The sequence below is a fragment of the Schistocerca americana genome, chromosome 3 (genome assembly GCF_021461395.2).
Source record: "Schistocerca americana isolate TAMUIC-IGC-003095 chromosome 3, iqSchAmer2.1, whole genome shotgun sequence".
Taxonomy (NCBI): domain Eukaryota; kingdom Metazoa; phylum Arthropoda; class Insecta; order Orthoptera; family Acrididae; genus Schistocerca; species Schistocerca americana.
Genome location: NC_060121.1, coordinates 427,803,087 through 427,825,670, shown reverse-complemented (window position 1 = coordinate 427,825,670; position 22,584 = coordinate 427,803,087). Strand labels below are relative to the sequence as shown.

Here is a 22,584-nt window from a genome sequence, read left to right as displayed (position 1 = left end):
ACTGGATGCGTACTGTATATTCTGCTGCAATATTCTTATATTAGAAATATTTGTGTTAATGTTTTGATTTTCTGTGGTACCTTTCTTTTTACCTGCTAGTACAAAAAAATCCTACTCCTTGCTTCTTTCTCCTCTCCCGTATTTTGTCTGCAGGATCTCTGCCACAACTTCTTCTTTTGCTGGTGATGACACTGTCTTTCCCTCCTTTGCAGGGCAGTGTGATGTTTCCTCTTCTGTTCTTTCATCTTGCGGCTGTTTTGAGTCTGTTACTGGATGTAGTATTGTATCTTCTATTTCTTCCCTCGTTGACAGTGGTATAGGTCTCTGCACCTGTTTTTGTGTGCTGTTAATTTTTTCCTAATATTTCTTTGCCTGCAATTTGTTTACCATAGTTGTTTCTGTGTAGGCTACGCTTTGTGAAATGTTCTCACAGTGAACTTGTTGCTTCAATAAATGTAACATTAGAGAAAATGCTACGTATCTTCCTGACTTTTCTGTTTGTGTTGATGATTTCTCTATTTACACATGACTTGTTATGATGGAACAAAACATACTGTATAGATGATGGACATTCTATTAAGGTGTATTTCTGCAAGATTTGTTGTGTTACATAAACAAGTATAACCCTGTTATGATTATAATTTTGATCTATATGCTTTACAACTCCAATGATGGAAATTTAGAGTGCAGGAACTGATCATAAAAAATAAAGTTATAGTTACTGCTCTTGGCCTATGAAGTTTTTACTTTTATATTTCATCTGATATTTTGATGTTCATGCAACAATTAAAGACAGAAATTAGTGTGTGATCTTCCTTAGTGAAGCAATACTGGAAAAAAAAAATTATGTATTTGTTGTCCTCATTCCGATGCCATTATGATCACAGTATGTCTGGACAGATGGCTTCAATCTGTGTACAAATTTAAGGTAAAACAAAAACTTCTTAAAATTTCCTGTCAAGTCGGTAGCTAGAATTTTACTTTCAAGTTTGCTGAATACCTTATGCATGACTCTCCTGACACTTCGTTCAGTGTTTGTTTCTCTGTGAGGCTGTAACTACATTTAAATTTGCTAGGAAGCTCTCAGTGATTTTCCAGCAGTTTTGTAACATGGCTGTCAAACCATGGTGTGTCTTTCGTATCCCTTTACTTGACATACACAGGGTGTACATAAAGACCAGGAACACTTTCAGTTATTTACTGCACAAAAACCAAACATCGTACAGATATCATACATATGTCATTTTGGAGAGAAGCCCTGATTTTTTTTTCTCCATGTATACTGCCACAGCATAGTTTTGTAATTTGTCAATAGTCAGCACTACTTGCAAACATGCCTAGTTCAGGTGCGAAGCGAGCTTTCTGTGAGTTGAAGTTCAACAAAAACAAGAGTGCACAGATGTTCAATGGATGTTTAGAACCAAGTACGGTAAGAAGCCACCAACAAGGAACGCCATTTACCACTGGCATAACAAATTCATTTTACGGGTTGCTAGTGCCTGACAAAGAGAAGTGGATGTCCCAGTGCGATGAAGTGAATGTGGAGCATGTACGAGAGACAGTCAGAAGGAGTCCAAAGAAATCAATGCGTCATGCATGCTGTGAATTTGAAATGGCTCCAATGACAGGGTGTTAAGTCCTACAGCAGAAGCTGTCTATGGAATCATTCAAATTGGAGCTAGTGCAGAAGCTCAACGATGACAATAAAGAGAAGCATTTTGAGTTTTGTTTGCAGTTGCAACAGTTGAATGAGGATGGGGATGGCATTGTTGATTGCTTAATTTTTAGTGACGAAGCCCCTTTTCACACTAATGGGAAGGTGAACAGGCATAATTGTTGAATCTGGGGTACAAAACATCCACACAAATGCATTGAATTTGAGCGTGATTCCCCGAAGGTAAATATTTTTTGTACCTTGTCAGGTTGAAAACTGTACAGGCCATGCTTCTTTGCCGAGAGCTCTGTCACTGGATATTCCTCATGTTGCAGCAATGGCTGACGCCTCAAATGCAATTAGACTCTCCATTCACTTTTCAGCAGGATGGGGCTCTACCCCATTTTCATGGGTACCTGAACATGGAGCTGCCACATCGATGGATCGGCCATGCTACAGAAGAGGGCAGATGTTTCATGAAATGGCCTCCCCGATCACCAGATCTCACTCTGTGTGACTTTTTTCTGTGAAGACACATTAACAATCTGGTCTATGTACTGATTCTACCACATGCTATAGCAGAGCTCTGGGAGAGAATATGGGAAGTGACCGCCACAGTTGACAATGCCATGCTGGGATGGGTACAGGAATTTGATTACATTATTGATGTCTGCCGGGTCACTCATGGCTCACATATCGAATATTAGTAAAAAAACTTTCAGGGTTTCTCTACAAATTGCAATATGTATGACAGTTGTACAGTGTTTAGTTCTTGTGCAATAAATAATTGAATGTGTTCCCAGACTTTATGTATGCCCTGTACTTGTCTGAAACATGTTATGCAGTACTCTCGAACTTTGTCCATTGTTTTCAATGCTAGAGTTGAAATTTTCATTATAACCACTCATGTAATCTGAAATGTTTCTTGTCACTCTTGCTAAGTGGAAATGTGTTCTTCCTTAACTTTAACTGCATTTCTAAATTTCTTCTTGGGTTCCCTCTTCATTTGCTCGGTATACAGGTTCAATAACATCAGGGATAGCTTACAATCCTGTCTCACTCATTTCTCAACTATGACTTACCTTTCATGTTCTGTGACTATTACAACTGCAATGTAGTTTCTGTAAAGGTATAAATTACCTTTGCTCCCTACATTTTATCCTTGTTACCTTCAAAATTTCTGTGGATGTAATCCAGTCAACTTAGCCAAAAGCTTTGTCCAAATCTACAATTGCTGTAAACATAGGTTTTCCCTTTTTCAACTTATCTTCTATGATATGCCATAGTGTCAGTGTTGCATCACATGTCCTTACGTTACTTTTATGTGGTATTCAGAAAATGTAATTTTTGCACTCTGTTAATATATTTCACAAAACTATAACTAAAAGATACATTAGGTGAATGGGAAGGTTATTGACATTCGGGCAGCAGGTTTTACTTCAATAACGATTGTACAACAAATATTATGTTAGGGATCAGAGATTACATGATATCACTCCACATTGAATGTAAACTTCTTGATGGTGCATGTTATCTTACACCCCAATGTTAATTTAGCATTATTCTTTTCCTTTCAGGTCTGCTAGTGCACTTGCCATGTTCACTTTACTTTTTAGTAACACTACATTTGGAGAAAATCCTTTTCTTGCTTATATTGCACAAGGAATTCTACAGATACCTGCTGTAAGTGTGGCACATTTCGTTGGTAATGTGCTTGGGAGGCGAATTACACACTGTCTCACTTTACTGACTGCAGGTGTCCTGTCCATTGTTATGATATTTTTGCCCAAAGGTATTTATATATTTTACCAGTATATACTTCAACAATGCAATGGTAGTTTATGATGAAAATTGTTAATACAATGTTACTTAAAACTGATTAGACAAAATAAAATGTTTGTTCATTGTAAGAGAAATTAACATACATTGTTCAGTTAGAACAATAGGATTAATTCTGCTGTCAGGATGAGGACATCGCTTTAATTTTGGAAATATGTAGAGCAATTTTTAATGTTACTTAGTATTATAGAGATAGTAATAATAATAATAATAATAATAATGTTATTCAACATTGAATGATTCATTGCATATCTTCAAAAACAGATTACAGTTCTTGATAGTAATAAGTTCTTTTGAATATGTCATTGATGAAAAAAATGATTGTATTACAAATAAAATGGTTTGCTTAACACAGTTTACATATATTTTCAAAACATTTTTCATTCTGCATGTAAGTATGATACTCTTCTTATGCGCAAAAGGGATTTAGCTGAAATTTAAGCTTAATTGTGTGAAGAATCATAATGGTACTGGGCAGCACACTGGTTAACTTCAAACCTGCATATTGTGGACCTTTTTCATACAGTGATGTTCTGTAGCTCCTGATGTAAAATTTTTCTTTATTTATGGTACTGTACTGATGCAAATCAGAACAAAAGTTGAGCAACAGTCTTCTAACAAGTAATATGGCTTTTAGAATGTACATGTTTACTGCAGTTAGCATATTAATTTTTAGGTAACAATCTACAGCATGATTCTCTATATTTTGCTCTACAGATGAGCCTTATGGCCCTTTTTGCAGTAGTAGTGGCTTATTTAGATTCTCTTTGGTTGTTGCTCTCTCAAGTTTTATTCCATAATTCAAATGAGAGACGATTTATGTGCTAGAGTGTCAACTTGTGTGCCCCAGTTTAGATTGTTCTGAATTGTTAATCCAAGGAATTTTACACTAAACTCTTTTTGGTTACAAATTAATTGCCAAAGTATTATTTAATTTCATCATTAAAACTACTGTTGTTGAACTCCATGAGACATGACTTACTGGAGCTTACATTCAAGTGGCATTCATTGAAGTATTGAACAATTTCTTTGTGACATTATTACACAGGAAAGGCATGTAATCTGCATACAGAACTACTTTGTAACTTTGAGTGTACTATTTTTTGTTATTTACATAAATTTAAAACAAAATAGGACCCAATACTGAACCCTGGGACACAGCATATTTAATATTAGTGTTCTGGAATTGTGAACTCCACTTTCAGTTTTAAGCAGTACATACTGTTTTTGGTTACTCTTGTAAGACATTATAAAGTCATGATTGCCTATGATACAAATGTTCCGCAGCTTATCTACTGTAATTGGATAGTACCATTCACACAATCAAAAGCTTTCTCAATGTTGAAGTACATTCCTGCAACTTGTTGCTTGTTCTAAATGCCATTTATCACCTTTTCAATTAACTGAGCAACTTGCTGTGCTATTTGATTTACATTTAAAGAATCCATTTTGTTTCTCAAACATAATGTTGTGCTTATTGAGAAAGGTTATAACTGTATGTAGGACTTTTTCAACTATTTTGGAAAAGACAGGAAGTATTGAGATTGGTCTGTAGTCTTCAATTTTGTATTTGTATTATTTTTAAAGATTAGTGTTACATTAATATTGAGGCCACCATGCCATGCAGAACTGGATGATTTTAAAGAGCTAGTGATCATCATTGTTTCTTTGCATTTGAAGGAGCTATGTATATGCTATGCTTAGATGGGTTTCCTTTAAAACTGTACTGCAGGTTGTTATTTTTGACACTGGCAGCTTCCCCTATTGAAGAAAAACATTCCTCAAAAATATTTGCAACTTCAAGTTGGTCTTTTATGATCATCCAACTGTGGTCAATAATAAAGTCCATACAGAATTTCTCTCTGCCTGTTCTAAAGCCATTTATCACTTCTCATACACCAGTAGTAACATTGTGTGAAGGCTGAAGCTTGTTTGTAACATACTTGCTCTTGGCATGTATTAATAAATCTTCATAGTGTTCTTTATAAATTTTGAAGGTCTCCTTTGGCTTGAGATTTTCTCTGTGATTCAAATTACACTATTGAGTAATTTTAATTTTGCTCTTGTTTCAGTGACACTATTTATCCAGGTACTTTTGTTTATATTTTTGTTCATGTAATTTTTGTGGCTACAAGTGGACAAGTGGCATCAAAACAGTCATAGAAGGCAGCAGCAAAGCTGTCATAGGAAAAGCTATTGTTCTCATGTACAGTATGTTTGCTAACATGCTGTTCAGTCTGTTAATGTTATCATTATACATAATTCTTTTGCTTACATATATTATTATATTTTAGTGACAAAAAGCACCTTATTTGCTTCAAACTCAAGCTGAACTGCATGGTGAGCAGAGATGGATAGTTTCAGAACACAGGTACTCTAGGAAAGATGGGTAATGTTTGTTATTATGTAATCCAGCCATGTTTTCCTGTTGCCAATTTCTCTAGGAAGCTCATGGACCAGTGGGGTCAGATTGAATTCTTTGAGTAGGATATGTACGTTTTTGGAGTTGGCGTCATTCGTTTTAAGTCTATATTTACATCCCCTGTTGTTACAATATTTACAGGGCCATTTAACCCAGAAAATGTAACATCTGTGTGTGTTTATATCACCAAATGGGTTAGATTTTTGAAAACGATCTCTCTACAGGCTCCAGGTGACCTGTACACACCAATAACTGCTATGTTTACTATACCTTGTTCTAGATTTATGCAGAGAGTTCTGCAACTCACTTTATGGAGAAGGCACTTACGTCAATAACACTGAAATTAATTGAGTTTACAGTGAAGATTGCTACACCACCACCAGTCTTGTTTTTCCTGCTCAAAGGCAGAACGAAACTTCATGGAGAGTGGTTGACTGATGCTAATTAGTGCTCAGTTATGACTACATTACCTGGTCTGTCAACACAAGAAATTATAACCAGCTCATTGTGCTTGTTCTTAAGACTACCAAGATTATGGTGTATGACATACAATCTGAATTTCTTCTGCTGGACTATACAGGATGATGCAGGGCTACCACACTGTTCAGTAGGCTTTAAAAGTTACCCTGGTTTGCCTGCAGTCACAGTTTGAGGCAGATCTTGATTTGGTGGCTTGTGCCATTCCATGTTCATCCACTTATTTACACTGCTTTGTGGGGAATTTTGTCTAATTTCTTCTACAGTTGATTTACTAACAGTGTTTTTGCATCTTTTATTCATGTGGATACCTTGAGTTGTATGCAGGTCTCTTTCTAGATTACTGACATTTACCAGAGACACATTGTGAAATTTGTGACATATTTTTTTAAGCCTATCATGTGTCTTTTGCACTCCAATATCACAGATAGATTGTTCCATTATACTGTGTGTCTGTGGAGTATTAGCGAAAATTACTTTAGTGATAATTAACTTACTGAGTGTCCTTTTGTGTACCTGATAGTGTCATTTGCTTGATTTTTCACTATATCATTCATACCTCCCATGATTATGATGAAATCATTAGATGAGAATGATTCACTATTTTGCACACACGGCTTCACTGTAACAGAAAGAGGTGCTCCTGGTTCAATGTGATCCACACCGATAAAGTCATCTTGGGTACTCACGATGTTTTGCACTGTTCTGTGACCATGACAGTCTCCATATATTACAATCCATACTTTCTTATGTTACTGATTTACCTCACTTCTTCTGTTGTTCTCTTGGGCCAGTGTCGTACACACAGTTTCAAGGATTTCATTGTTGTTATCTTGGAGAGTTTGTTTACATTTGCTTATGTGCATGTGATACAGATGCACTTGATATAAAGGATGCTTTATATAGTGTAGGTGTGCAAAAAGTGAAATGTCTGCGACTCTTAAGTGATTTTTGACAAAGAGCATAATGTAGTGCGGTAAAAGTTATGAATGAATACTGTGGAAGTAACCATTCTCTTTGAATGTACACATAATGCTGCAGTTGATGTATGTCAAAAAAGTTAATGAAGGTGAAGCGCATTGCTTACATCAAGAGTTGAAATTTATTTGCCTAATCCAAGGATATGGGGATCACAGTCTTGCCATATCTGTGAAGTAAAATGAGTGTCAGTCTGGGTCAAATTCAATAGTAAAGTTAATTAATGAGGGAGGTTAATATGAAGGGGTCATCTACATCACAATCACCATCTTCATCTTCTTCCTTCCAAGTTCTACACCTCTTGGCCTGTTACAGTTTTTTTGATAAGTTCTCCTGCCATATTTTCATTGGTTGATGTAATGGTCTTGCACAATTAATGTGGTAGTGTAGCATGGATTTTGGGATCCTCTTTGAGTTCATTCATTGTAAATATTTCCTCCAGTTCTGGTACTTCTAAATATAATGTGTAATAACTTCCAGTTACTTCTTTCAGTGCATATTCATTTCTTTTGTGTTCCTATTTGGTGTAACAGGCAGTTCATCTCAAGAATTTCGTTTAACAGGCTGTTAGTCTCTTGGCACCTCTGCTTTTATGGTCCAGGCTTCACTGCCTTAGCAAATCAGGTCTTAGAAAGGGATATTATGGAGTACTTCCATACTAGGGAAGGTTTCATTACATTGCTAATGGCTCCCATTGTTTTTGTGTACCTGATGGCTTTTCAGATAGGTCTATTTCTTCCAGAAAGATAGTTTATAACCTAAATATCTGAGTGTGACACTGTTCACAGTGATCAGACTGTTAGGTGGGGATGCCAAGTTTGGTGGCTCCCTTAATGCTATTCAGAATGTGTAGGCTTATGCTGGCATTGGGTTTCACCCCCTCCTTCCTGTCATCACCACTACCACCATAGTCATCGTCATCATAAAATTCAAACATAGTAAAACACCTAACCTGTTCACCAAGACTCAAAAACATACATATGACACAATACCCAGGAAGAAAATGCTGTCTTACTAGAAATCTGAGTTACACTTTTTACATTTCATCAGGATTGCCATTTGATGTGAATATCTGCCTGCCATAAGGATCATGGACTCGTAGTGGCCACATTATGCTATGAGAAAATTACATAATAATCTATTTGATATTTGGACTTCTTATGGCTGTTTACATAAGGTGGAGAAATGTGCTGTTAGGCCAGTGATATGATGATATGACTGATAAGTGCCTGTTCACTTCTTTTTGAATGTGTCAATCAGAACTATATCTCCAGTGTTACAAAAGATAAAGGAACATATTTTTCAGAGTCATCGCCTGCATGGATGGTGTTAACTGGATCTTTACTACTCCAGTTCTGTTCACACTGCTCAGTGTCACTCACAAATCTGCAGAGCATGGAAATACACCCTACTTGCATTAGACAGATCAGTTTAGCTATGGAGTATATTCTTCTTACATGTGTCCACTGCCTACCACCATATCTTGCACACCTGGTATGTATTATGGGTTTGAATTTGCTGGTGGTGACATACATGACTTACAGCATTTACTGTGATAATTACTCTGCCTTCACAAATTTTTCATCTCTGACTGTACCAAGAGTAATTCATATTTTCATGATACATTATTAATCAAATAAGTCTTCCATTCAGTAATGTTCATCTTTATCTTCAGCTTGTTTTAATTCTACTATCATTATTTCTTACCTAAAACTTTATATCTTCAAACAGTACATTTTTGTTGTACTTTATGCTTTCCTATGCCATGAAATCTATGTTAATGTTATTATTTACACTTAGTAATTTTATAACTAATTCTGTGGCTCACGTAAGAACATGCATTAAAATTTTCTTTTGTAATTACATTTGCGATAAATGACATTGTGTGTTGAAAATATATTTCAAACAATGGAAAATCCAGAATGGATTAATGACAATATTAGAAAAGGACAGATTGTTACCATATAGCAGGGATGCTGAGTCGAAGACAGGCTCAACAAAAAGACTACTAAATATGTAAGCTTTTGACCAGAAGGCCTGCTTCCAAAAGAGACAAAAAGAAACACACACACACACACACACACACACACACACACACACACACACATGAATTTGCTTTGTTTACTAGGTAGATTTGTGATTATATTTTTGTGCAATATATTTTTTTCTGATAAATGTTAAGAATTACCTACGGGACATCACTCTTATGTAGTGTCAGAGCCATTGATGACAGCTATAATTTTCCTCTTCTGACCTAACAACACAACTTACAATTCCTTCATGCATTTCATTCAGGTGAAAGTGAATATTTATGCACTTTACTACAGATTTATCTGTCTCTCCACTTACGATGAATATTCATTGTTGTAGGTATTCATTATACAGTAACTTCTGGTCCACAACTCTTATTAGGGTTCAGGCTGTAATAACATAAATCATCAGATTTCATTTACAGTCTTCATTTCCCAGAGTTCGCCTTCTGTTCACATTTTCCAACACTAGTTGGATGATATCAACTGACCTACATTTTCAACTTTCTCACTAAGTCAGAATTAATCTTTCACTCTGCAATACAGTGTGTTATCAAACTTTCTGACAGATAAAAGTTGTGTGATAGGCTGGAATTCAAACAAAAAATCTTCACTTACATTGGCAATGCTGTAATGAAGCTATCCAGGCATGATTCACAATGTACCCTCACAGCATTACTAAAGCATGCAACAAGTGGTTTTTGCCACTTTCAAAACTGTCATACTGTGAGCCTTCATACTGCCGTGCCCCTGCACTGAGTCCAAGATGTTGGCACAGGCGGCCATAATTAAATACACTTGGTTATGCAACAACTCCATTATTAACAGCAATGTGTATAAATCAAAAAGCTCGTAATAATCACATTCAAAATGTCACATGATTGTATGGCTATAGTGAATGGCTTGAGCATTGATCCTGGATAGAACACACTCATCAGTGATCAAGCATGCACTGCAGTCTCATGGCAACAGAAGAGCAATGGATGCATGACCAGCTGAGCATGCAAATAGTCTTCCTTCTCATGGATATCACTTAATTTGTGGTCACAAGAAATGCAGCAAATGAGTGATGGCTGTCTGGATTGTGTACTCAGTGGTGGGAAGCACACATTGTGCTCAAACCACATGGACTGTGGCTTGCGAGACTGAAGGACGCACATATGTCCATTAGGTTTTGGCTGCTAGCTCACATTGCTGTCTCTCATTGTGTCCTGTGCACTAGTGGGTGCTGCATTGTTGCCTAACTTTCGCCTAATGATACTTCTGCATTGGAAGCACATTGGCTAATAGCAGTCTGTTGATTGTGTCATCTCCAACTGCAGTGCTGCCATCCATGGCTGAGGTAATGGCTGCCACACAGCTTGGTAGGTTCAAGAAGCAAAAATGTCCCGTTCAAAACTAGCATATGTTTGTGTCTCACTCGCTAGTGGCGTGAGAGAGATGGCAGCAGTTTGTGATGTCATGTGTGGCTGGTGTGACGTGCAGGGGTGAGGCAAGGGATGTGTGCAGGCTGCAGCATGTGGTGTGACATCATTATGACACAGCATTGGCATTTGACATGGACACAACAGCTGGTAAATGTGTCATAGTCCACCGGCCTCTGAGGTGGGGCTGGTCAGTGCACCTATGTGGAGCACAGTGTGTTTGGTTGTCTGAGTAGGGTGGTGGTAGGTTAGCGTCCAGTTGGCTTTCGGTGACAACTGGTGGTGTGAGTGAGTCACCGGCAGCTGCAGTGATGGGCTCTGTCTGGCTGGTCGTTTGCGGAGAGTCATCTGTTAAAAGTCTTCCACTAGGTCAAAGAAATGTGCAGTGAATGGCTCTGTCACAACATACACTGGTTTGATTCTGTCAATCAAGACTTTAGTAGGCCTACCACTGTACTTGATCTCTGATGTATTCTCACAATGGCTTGTCAAGTGGTGCAGTCCCAAATACGGCAGCCAAAGTTGTGGCTATGCTGCGTTATGTGCAGTGTGACGTGTGCAGTGCTGTAGGTCTGCATGGATGAAGGTTGCGCCAAGGCCATGCCTTGTCAGTGGGTGTGGTCAGAGTCCAGCCATGTGACTGCTCAGTCATTCTACTAGTGGAGTGGCAGGGGTGTCATGTAGTGGCAGTACTTCCTTAATGAATTATCTGGGGATGGAGAGTGACTGGTCATAGAATAGGTGAGACATGAATTCTTCCTTTAGGGTCACTCACAGGCTGAGGGGTCTGAGTGGCTGTGCCTCCATACAGGTTGTGTTGTGACACAACAGGGATGCCATCAGCATCTGATGGAGCCCCTTGACCATGCCGTTAGACACTGCGTGGTAACTTGGGTGGTGTAGCCACACACCAGAGTCGGATGAGGCATTTGAATAGTTCATAGTTGAACTGGCAGCTGTGGTATGTAGTTATGTGGCTGGGGTAGCTGAAGACTGCCACCCAGGTGTCAACGACAGTTGCGACCTTCTCAGTGGTGTTGCCCACTGTAGGTGTCGTCTCTGGCCAGCAGAAAAAGGGGTCCAACATTGTGCAGAGGTTGTGCTTGCCTTGGGATGGAGGAAACAGGCCTATAGGTCCACACAGAAATGTGTCAGGCAGTGAGTCACATTGAAGTAGGTGCCGATGGGCACATGGGTGCATGTGCACCAACTTTGGGATGCTGTCATGCTATGTAGGTGCATGCCCACTGATTGCAGTCTTTTGGAGTCCAGACCAGATGACATTTGACCACAAGAGACACCATTGTGTTTGCGCTGGGATGTGATAACCTGTGGACACAAGTTGAAGGCAAAGTGTCAGAATTTCTCTGGGAGAAACAGGGGATGTTTGCCTGTCATAACATCACATCAAACCCCGGAGCAGCCAGAGATTGGCACCAGTTCTAGATGTAGGCTGCTGGAGGTATCGTGCAGTTCTCCATCACCCTCCTGGTTTTGAGTGAAATCTTTTAAGTTCACCAGGCTGGAGATTTATGTACAGTCATGGGACAAACAGTGAACAATGACGTTGTCCATCCAGGAGATGTGGCAGACGTCTGTTGTGAACTGTGACACATATTGCAACAGCTATAGCTAGCACAGTGAACAGTTGCTGTTGTGGATCTGGAAAACATCTGTTATCAGGTTATGGTTGATGAAGGTGATGAAGGGCAGGCATCTACCAATTAACAGAAGTGTTTCACCACCTGATACACAGCCAGCAGCTTGCAGTTGTATATGCTACAAAAGTATTGTGATGCTGATTACTTCTTCAAGAAGCAGCCAAGTTACTGCAAACATCTATAACGCATTGTTGATGTGATGTGCTAATAGCAGTCTGACTGGAATCCACATCATCTGTCCAATCAGCATTGTGTATTGGATGTGCAAGAAGTGCCTTTTTGGTGAGGCACCATTTAGACTTGGTAAAACTATGCTCCATTTTGTCAGTCCATGTAATGGGAGCCCTTCCTTTCCCAGTGGGACCATATTGTCCTGCAATCAGGGGCTCGAGCACCATGGCAGCATTATGCAGATGGCACCAAAAGTAGTGCCTGCTACTCTGCGCAGACCATCTGCTGGTTGTGGTAATTGTGCCAAGGTTGCCAGCTTATGACCAGGTATATGGCATCCCTTCCAGCTTGAGGAAAATGATGATGAAGCCATCTTGACTGTGTCCACAAATACTGCACCCCTTTGCTACATGGAGGGGGAGAGAATGAAGAGCAGCACAGTGGATGGCCACAGGGAGGCAGGTCCTGCATTGAGTGATGTGGGATGTCCATGGGTGTGGGAGCTCTTGGCAGCTGTGACAGCATCCTTGGCATCTGGAAGCTGAGATTGTGAAGTGACTGCTGTAGCAGGTGTGGGCAAAGAAGGTGTCACTGCAAAGGGAGTTGGGAACAGACCTGAAATGAGAACAAAACATGCAGGTTGACGTGTGCAGTAATGAGGGCGTGAAATGCTGCATCATCCTCATGAGAGAGGCTGGCCATGACTGTATCTTCATCGTGAAGGCAGGTTCAACATACTTGCTGCATCTTCATAGAATGCCCAAAGCAACAATGTGTATTCTAAAGTGCCCGTAGTGCTGCAGGTGTAGCTGTCATTCATATGTATTTTGATTTTTTTATACTGTAGCATATGGACCGTGACTGGTCAGGTAATGCATCAGTCCACTTAATGGGTTAAGCAATATAATTTTTTAGCCTCTCCCTGATCTTGGGGAGAAATTTGTATTTTATCCTGCCTGTGCCTGATGTGTCCAATTCATTTTGACACAGTTGGAATGTGATATCTTATATTATCTATCTTGTATTGGCCTCAGTCACAAGTATCTTTTGTACTTAAATTTTATTGCCTTTCATTAACCAACAGAGTGCTCCCTTTTACCTGATCTCTGTGTCCAATGGGAATATTCATAGAATTACTAACAGTGCATGATTTGTGGTAGTGCAGTAGGTACCAGTTATGTTATTAGCACTCTTTGTTGAACTCTTCTGGCTAAAGAAGCTGGTTTCATAAACTGCAATCTGTGAGCCCAAATGTTCACACCATATCCTACAACTGATGCTAATACAGATAAGTGGTGTGCTCCAATGGATTTTAAGGGAAGTTTGTCTGGGTGCAGCATAGTAAGTTTGCTGTGACTGAACATCAACAAAGCTATGGTAAGGAAATCAAATTTAATGACACCTGCATTCTGTGTAAGCAGCCCAGCCTTGATGAAATGTAAAATCATAGAAGCCACAGAAATAATAAAACACCCTAACAACATGAACAGAGAGGATGGATGAAGGATTGCCCAATCCTTGCTGCCAGCCTTAGGAGTCCAGTAGGCCACACCAACAACACATAACAGCCGCCTCATGAGGTGCATCCAAGGAGGAGAAAAACAGGTGCCTGCTTCATTCAACAACAAGCAACAATCATAGCAAACAATGCAAGAAGCAATAGATAACAGCTGCTCTCCAGTCTATCCACCATAGCAACCTATTATAAAATAGTTCCCGCTCCTTGTGCTTCAGGTGGCAAATTGTAACAGCATCATTTTAAAATTATGGTGTAATGTCATACTCAGTGACTCAACACAGTTAAAGCATTGCAGTAGACCCAGGAGGAGGCCGCTGTTTCTCCTGCATAGTTCATTTTTACATTATGACATGGTATGACATTCAGAAAACTTTTATATGAACTGATTCTGGCCACAGAAGCCTACACAGTTAGATTTTCAAAGTGATCTCATTATATCACAGGAAAGAGTTACATTTCTCTTCAGCTTAGTTCAAATGATTCTGGACATTGACATTGTAAGTAGCATCTCTCTCTCTCTCTCTCTCTCTCTCTCTCTCTCTCTCTCTCTCTCTCTCTTTCTTCTCTCTCTCTCTCTCTCTCTCTCTCTCTCTTTCTTTCTCTCTCTCTCTCTCTCTCTCTCTCTCTCTCTCTCTCTCTCTCTCTCTCTCTCTGTGACTCTAAAAACAGACAAGCTGTGACACTAAAGCATAAGTGACCTCATCGTAGTAGGTGGAGACTCTCGATCAATGTCATGTTTTGCTGATGTCCTGTGTCCATGCTTCTTTTATCACCTCTGTTCGTATATCAACAAGAAGCATGCACAGTGGAGGCTAATTACCTATGAACATCTTTCATCTGATTTTGAGAAAGGGATGAAGCAACTTATTACATCACAATCAACTTGCTAAGATGAAAGACATCTGTAAATTAACTTTATTAACTGATTACAACTTTATAATAATGTTGTGCATTTTAATAAATTATTTATGTTTCTAAAGTAAATGTCTAGTGAGATTGAACTCAATTTCTTCATTCAACAAAACCTGAATTATCATGCATATTTAATCAGTCTGTTTCAATTTATGGTCTCATAGTTTACCAATCACAGTTTGCATTTCCATTTTTGGTAAAGTATTTATTATTCAGTTCAATTGATAAAAGGATATTGCATCATTTTGATATCTTCATTCTTTCTTAACGTAACTTCTTTGATTTAATAGTGAATGTAAGTGTTCAAATTAAGTTGTTTATCTTATTACACTATAGTAAATGGTTTTCTCTTTACCTGCTCCATTACATCAACAGCCAATTACTTTACTTACATGTCACTGCATTGTCAAAACCCATGCAAAGTTCTTGTCATGTTCGGCCGGCTGGTGTGGCCGAGCGGTTCTAGGCGCTTCAGTCTGAAACCGCGCGACCGCTATGGTCGCAGGTTCGAATCCTGCCTCGGGCATGGATGTGTGTTAGGTTAGTTAGGTTTAAGTAGTTCTAAGTTCTAGGGGACTGATGACCTCAGATGTTAAGTCCCATAGTGCTCAGAGCCATTTTCTTGTCATGTTCAACCAGACTCTTATCACGATTTCATTATTTTTAATCAGTTGTAGTCTGATGTTACCAGCTCATAACAACCAAGTCTTATCAACTTTTTTGAGATGTAAAAGTTTCAACATTTGTTTACCATAAGGAGCTAAATGCTGACATTTAACTATATACTACTTTTCATGATTTCTAATCTCAGGTTTTTGATGAGTCAGCATGCATGGAAACAAACATTCAAAACCATAATCATTGTCCATATTAGTTTGCTTGTCTTTGACTACTTTGGAGAACACTGCAACATTGTGGCTAACTGCCACTATACAGTTTCATTCCTTTGTAAGAACTACACTCACATGTCATCCATGAGACCAGTACTGTGAATGTACATCATCATCTTTGTGGTGTGGGTATCACTCTCCTAACTTCTCTACACAAAGAAATGGTGAGGTCATTCCTTCCATGGATCCACCTGATTTAGGCATAAACCATCTTTTCTCAGAATACACCTACCCTTTACTCTTTAAACACATCCATTGTACAGTATGGGCCATGCCTTCCATGAATTCACCTGACCATGAACTGGCCCATCCCTCTTACAGGCCTGTCTACCCTTCCTCTCTCCCATACATAAAACTGATTCCACCCCATATTAAAATTTGAAATTGTATGCACAGCTTAAGACCCTTACTTCCAAAATTGAAGTTTCTTCATAGTTTAATGACTTTTACCTGGCTGCTTAACACAGAAGTTTCCTGCCTCCTTCCTTTATATCCTTCCTTTACACTTTCTGCAGTGCCATAAGCTCATATCTTATCAGAATATTTCATAAAAAGCCTTCACTCACATGCATTTGTCTTAAAGGGTTGTTCCTCAAGAACTTGTTCCTTGTTACTAGATTATAATATTGATCTTTGCTCTTCATTATTCACACAGTTAAAAGCCACTTACTCAAATCCATGGAGAAATTCAGACAAGTGTTCCTTCAATTTGTTATTTTTTCATTTCAATTACACGGACACCATTCAGAACACCTCTTCATTGGCTGTTAATTTCTATTTTTTTTTTTTTTTTTACTAGATATGAAATATTTACTTAATAGCTCTTCAATTTTTCTTTATTACATTAAAAGATGTAATATATCCATAATTATTACGGTTTTTGTACACTCACACAAACCCTTCTGGCATTAGTGAATTGCTCTGAGATAACTTGAGTTTTTTAGTTTGATTTTGCTCCCCATCTGTTGAACACGTCATCCATATTTTCTTATTGGTGATAATGCTAATGCCATCTATAATAGCCTCAGAAAACAGTTAGTGTTCCCTGTTGTTTCATTTTTGCATACTTATTAGCATGTTACCTTCTCCTTTCTGTACTCTTGTCGGTACTCTTTACTTCTTCCCCTATTAACTGACATTGATAACAAGTGCGTGTTAAGATAATATCCGAGATCTTCTTGTCCATGTGTAAAAAATAAGAAATTGTCTATGTCAATGTGTCTTTTATTTGCTACCCTTCACCATCTCTTGACATTGCCTGTGAAAACAAGTCATAATTTTTACAATGCAGCACAGATAGAAGAGTTTCAGTGATAGAAATGTATGAATCTAGAAAGAGGGAAGATTGAACTGGTACTCTTGTTGGACAGAATGAAAGGAAATAAGAGTAAGTGTGTTAGGACCAAAGAGATGAAGTAGGCAGACCCCCAAAGATAGGTTCCCATACCAAAAAAAAAAAAAAATCTGATGTGCGGCCTCAGGAGTGTTGAATTCCAGGATTATATGGAGGCTCTAAAACTCCTGGGTTCCATGGTTGACAGAAAACTATCAATCAATAAACACACAGTGTGTATGTACACTCCAAACTCTCCCATATAATGTACCTTCTAAGCAGATGAAATAGTGTTTAACTGAGCAGTACCTCATAACAGTATACTATGCTCTGTTTCATAGCCACATCAATATGGCCTGATTAATGGGAGGGGGGGCACACTTTAGGTTGCAAGGATATGTTAATGCGACAAAAAACCTGCCAGGATCGTCACTTCAAAGAGGAGACTGAAACATTGCAAGTCTATATTTGCCTTGTTAGGAATATTTTCAGCCAGTACATATTTTCATGTCCCATCAGCATAAAAAAATGAAAAAAACTGGAAGTTTTCAGCATGAGTCGAGAAATACATAATTATGACATCCACAAGAAGAGGACGCTGAAATACCAAGCTGCTAACTGTCTGGACCACAATATAGTGTTCCAGTAGTTGCAATGTCTGCTGCCAGGGTTATTCACAAGGAAAACTGTGCAGGACTCTAAACAGCATCCATCATACTTTATTGGAAAATTTATCAACAGTGACAAAAGTGATTGAGCAAAATAATATTGTTTGCATTTGTTATATAATGTTGTTATGTAATATGTCTTTGTTGAGAATAACTTTCTTCATATGTTCCATGAAAAATTGTAAACAACAAGTGTGTAAGTAATTTTTATGCAGTCTGTCCAATCGTGACAGGTAAATGATGCAGATTTAATAATAAAGGGAACCAAAGTAATATGGTCACCATAGTTTATCAAAAGTGCAGCAATATTGCTCATAAGATAGTGTACAATGATGAGGTATCTGTTACTAGTACCTTATTAATTGTGTCCTTCAGTTGACTTGCCTCTTCAAAAACCCATATTTTTGAGGACCCAGCCTGTGTAGCTGTCTCTCGCATAGTATTTTTTCACATGTCTTGCCAAGAACATTCAGAAGATAAACTGATCTGTAGGAATTCTGTATCTTTAAAGTCTTCTCTTGCCCATTAACTAATCACCACTTCAGCATTCTTCCATGCTGCAAGGATCCTTCCTTGCAAGACACACAGTTCATACAAGTAACAATCTATTTGCTCCTGTAAGGTTTGTGTTACTTTGGTATGAATACCATCTGATCCTGGGAACTTTCTACTTTTCAGTCTTTCAATTATTTGCGTAAATTCTTCTTTTACAAAATCTTGTTTCTATAGTCTTCACATAACATTTTCTGTAACCTACATTGATTTTCAGTCTCATTGTCTTTATTGTTAGGAAGCAGTGTTTCCATTGACAGGGAGCTGACTGTTTGTGACTTCTTGGTACTATACCATCACGTCTTTTTAGAGTGGAAAAGACTTTTAGTGATCATATTTTCTTGCAGACTATTTTGTATGACATTCCTCAGGAACCAGTTTGTAAGTTAATCACTGCAATCTGTTTCCGTCACTCTATTTTTGTTTCCCATGATACATTGCTAAAATTCATAGCTTTATCTATGCAGTCTTCAGATTCTTTCTTCTTGGATCATCTTAATTTCTGTTGTGCTTTGGTCCAGATGCAAGGCACTCATCTAGCAAGACCTCTCCTAATGCGTATAGAGGCCTCCTTGCTCTATGTATAGCCACTGTCAGTTCTTGTCCTTCAACATCTTCATCAACATCTAGCTATGGACTTCCTACACATGGAAACACTTCCTTGAAATGATATTCAGGTGTTATGCATACATTTTTTTGTGGTGTGTTGGATTTCCTGTTTGTTGGTGATAAAGTGTATGATGATGATATGATCACTCAATGTCATTCTGCTCTCAACCTTCCAGTCTTTCATACAGCATGCTGCTGCGGTATTTGCTAGAGTGACATTCATATTTGATGACTTTGTGACTTTGCTTTAATAGATCAGCAGACTATGAGGTGTATTCAGTACCTCTTGGTTTTGGTTTCCATGATGGCTGCTTCTAGCTGCCTTTCACAGTCATCAGCTATGCAGCTATGCCAAAATACTGACTTCACTTTGCATCAGTGGAATACACAATGGGCTTAATTCAACTCAGGTGACTGAAACCTTCAGCCTTAGCAGATGCTAGTTGATATAATCACTAAATTCGCCTTTTTAGTATGTGAAAACCAGGATACCACTCTCCTTTCCAGTTAACATTAACAAACAGATTGTGCATTCTGAAAAATACTGCAATATTTTTGTCTTGGTAATGGTTTTGTTAAATATTGTTATTGATACCATAGGACATTGTCCTGGATGACTATCTTGGCAGTTATTGGCATACTGGGGGACTTTTCCTCCCTTAGTTCATTACGAAGTATCGTATTCATGATCTATGGAACAAGTGCTAATCTAATCTAATATAATCTTGGAGACATAATAAATTGAACTTCAACTCTTCTGTCACTTTTATAGTCTAATGTAGTACATTGGCACTTCTCATGGCCAACCGCTGTACTAAGTGACTCTTGTAAGAGAGACAAAGGGCTGGATCTTCTTGATGAAGACATGGAACTGGAGAAGTAGCATCAGGTTCATGGCCAGAGGAGGGTGATGGCAGGGCAGATGAGATCTGGTGCATCAAGAATGGAGTTGTATCAATATTCTCAAATGATGTTTCCTGTGCTGTACCAACTTCATGAGGAAGCCTGGTCATGGTTGCATCTTCATGGTGAAGGTACAAAGTTGGTGGGCAGCATCAAACATGGTGGGGGATGGGCAGTAGTCAGACAAGAAAACAGTGATAGACAACTCCCATTGCTGCAGCATGTAGGGATAAACATCAAGCCAGGGCAGTGCCATTCTTGAGAGGAGGGCTGTGTGACTGCAATGTGCAGAGCAGCAGCAGCAGCAGCATTGTTTGGTGTGGTTGCAGGAGGCTGGCAAAAGAGATGCAGATGATACTGGACAATGCAGTGACATAACTTGATCATAAATGCCAACTTTAGTGCCCTGAGTGGTAGGCTGCACTCAATAAATAAGTTCCCAAGTAGCATACAAGTGACACTTTATTAATACTGCACAAAAAGAACAAAGTTCAACATAGTGTAGCTTCTGAATGGTATAACTGAAAGGATCGTCCTCATGAGATATGAATATTTGTGAAGCCAACAGTATGTCATGACCAAGGTGGTGATACTAGTCCATTGTGACATGGGTCACTACGATAACTGCAATGGCCGCCAAAGTACCAAGTCTGGGGAATGTCAGCATCGGACGGACAAAGACTCTGAAACAGATAACTGGCAGATTGCCATTGCATGGCTGTTTTGAGCTCTGAATAATAGGCCATGAAGGCCCATGCATTATGTTGTGAGTGTGAATGTGATCACTACTGCCTGCTTGCAGTGAAATAACATTTTTATAGGCAGGAAGATTATCGTGCGGCACTGAGTGTGCACTTGATGGTGGATGCAGCATGGTCCCTGTGCTGGCAACACCACTGTTGCCAATGTGCATGCTGCTTAAAAGTGAGACTGGATCCACAGGTGGCAGCTGCTAAAGATCAGCATGTTATGATTTGTCTGCAGTAATGTTTCTATTGCATGGCATTGGAAGTGCTTGGCACATGACTGCGTGTAATACGGGGGCAGACTCCCACACTGCATGCAGATGTTATGTAAGAAGTAGAAGTCACTGGCATTTGACCACATATATGACAGTGCTAATATCCTTCTTGCTTCAATAATTTAGCATGCTCATGTATTAATGAATTGGAATGATTCCTTAACTAGCAGATATGTTTTACTGGTGCATTCTTAGTCACAAACCAGAATGACACCATTGTTACCAGGAAATTAAACTCCCATCTTGCTTGCTTCTACTCACCTCTTCATTTCCTGTCCACATCAGAGTGCTCCTTGTTAGCTTTCTGCCTTCAGAAATACAAATTTTCTTGTTTCTTTGTGTTTACTTACATTCTACCAATATCAAGTCCTCATTTTTGTATTCCTGTGTTCATTCCTGTTTTTATGATTCCTGCTTTTCTTCTCTATCTCCTGTCTGGAGTTGCACATTCCTGCTTATTCAGTGGCCTGTGTCTTTACTGTGCACTTTACTTCAGAAACAGTGGTGATATCTGCCCCTCCCCTTCCCCCCTCCAAAAACAAATCGGGCATGCATAATTTTATTTCTACATCATTTTTATTGTTTAAATGAGTTTTGTGTTTTTCAGGAGTTATAGAATTGTATATCTAGGTTTCATACAGTTCTTTATTAATATGCTTATGATGTAACAAGCTGTTTCTAGATCAATGAAATTGCGAGATGTTGGCACAAACATTGTATTTGGACCTTTCTGTTATAGGAAAAAGTGGCTGGCCCTCAGTACATGTTTAGTGTTCTTGCAAGTGTATTACTGATTACATCATTTTTGGTATCATTTGTGCCTGAATCTCTTAATGAGAAACTTCCAGAGACAGTAGAAGATGCTGCACTCTATGGTCGTTCTCAGAAGTACTGGAGCTTTCCAAAGAAGAGGAGGGCCAGACAAGAAGCAATAGAGCTATGCAAGTGTGTGTCTTAAATTTAGAAAAAAGAAAATATTATGGAGTGTGCTTTGTATGCAAGAATGCCACTGAAAAAGCAGCACAACTTCAAAATTAATTAAGAAATAATGGCCAATTATTTATGGCGGTACTGTTTACCATGAATTACACTACCCATATTTTGAAGTTCTGAGAATTATGAGTAACAACAAATGTAATTTACTGTACATGTAACTTAACTATGGTACATATAATAAGTCTGTAAAACGTGGTCAGAGATTTCTATGTTATTAATTGGACATATAAAAATTCACTTAGCTGGAATATCTTTAAATAAGATAGCACAACTATTTTATTAGTAATTATACTCCCACCATTTAAAACACAAAGAACAATATTGTGAAATTCTGTGTGTGAAGCTAATTCCTCAATGAAGTGCTAATTCCTCAATGAAGTGTGAAACAGGAAGGATGAAAAATAAGAGAACCATTAGAAGTACTTAAGATTTGGCAATTTCGTGTACTATCTTCATGTTGTTGCATGAAAATGTTAGTCATTTCAAGTAATACAATGTTTCTAATATTATTTTTCTCAAGCTAGT

General features: G+C 38.5%; 1 protein-coding gene across 1 annotated transcript in view; it reads left to right on the top strand.

Moving 5' to 3' along the window:
• The window catches only part of LOC124607103 (solute carrier family 22 member 7-like), a 180,174-nt gene extending 157,888 nt beyond the window's left edge, over window positions 1–22,286 (top strand). The window contains exons 7-9 of the mRNA XM_047139300.1: window positions 3,232–3,446; window positions 8,677–8,864; window positions 21,803–22,286. Of these exons, the coding sequence (XP_046995256.1) occupies window positions 3,232–3,446; window positions 8,677–8,864; window positions 21,803–22,021 (622 nt within the window). The 3' untranslated portion in view covers window positions 22,022–22,286. The remainder of the gene's footprint in view (window positions 1–3,231; window positions 3,447–8,676; window positions 8,865–21,802) is intronic.
• Window positions 22,287–22,584: the final 298 nt, after the last annotated feature.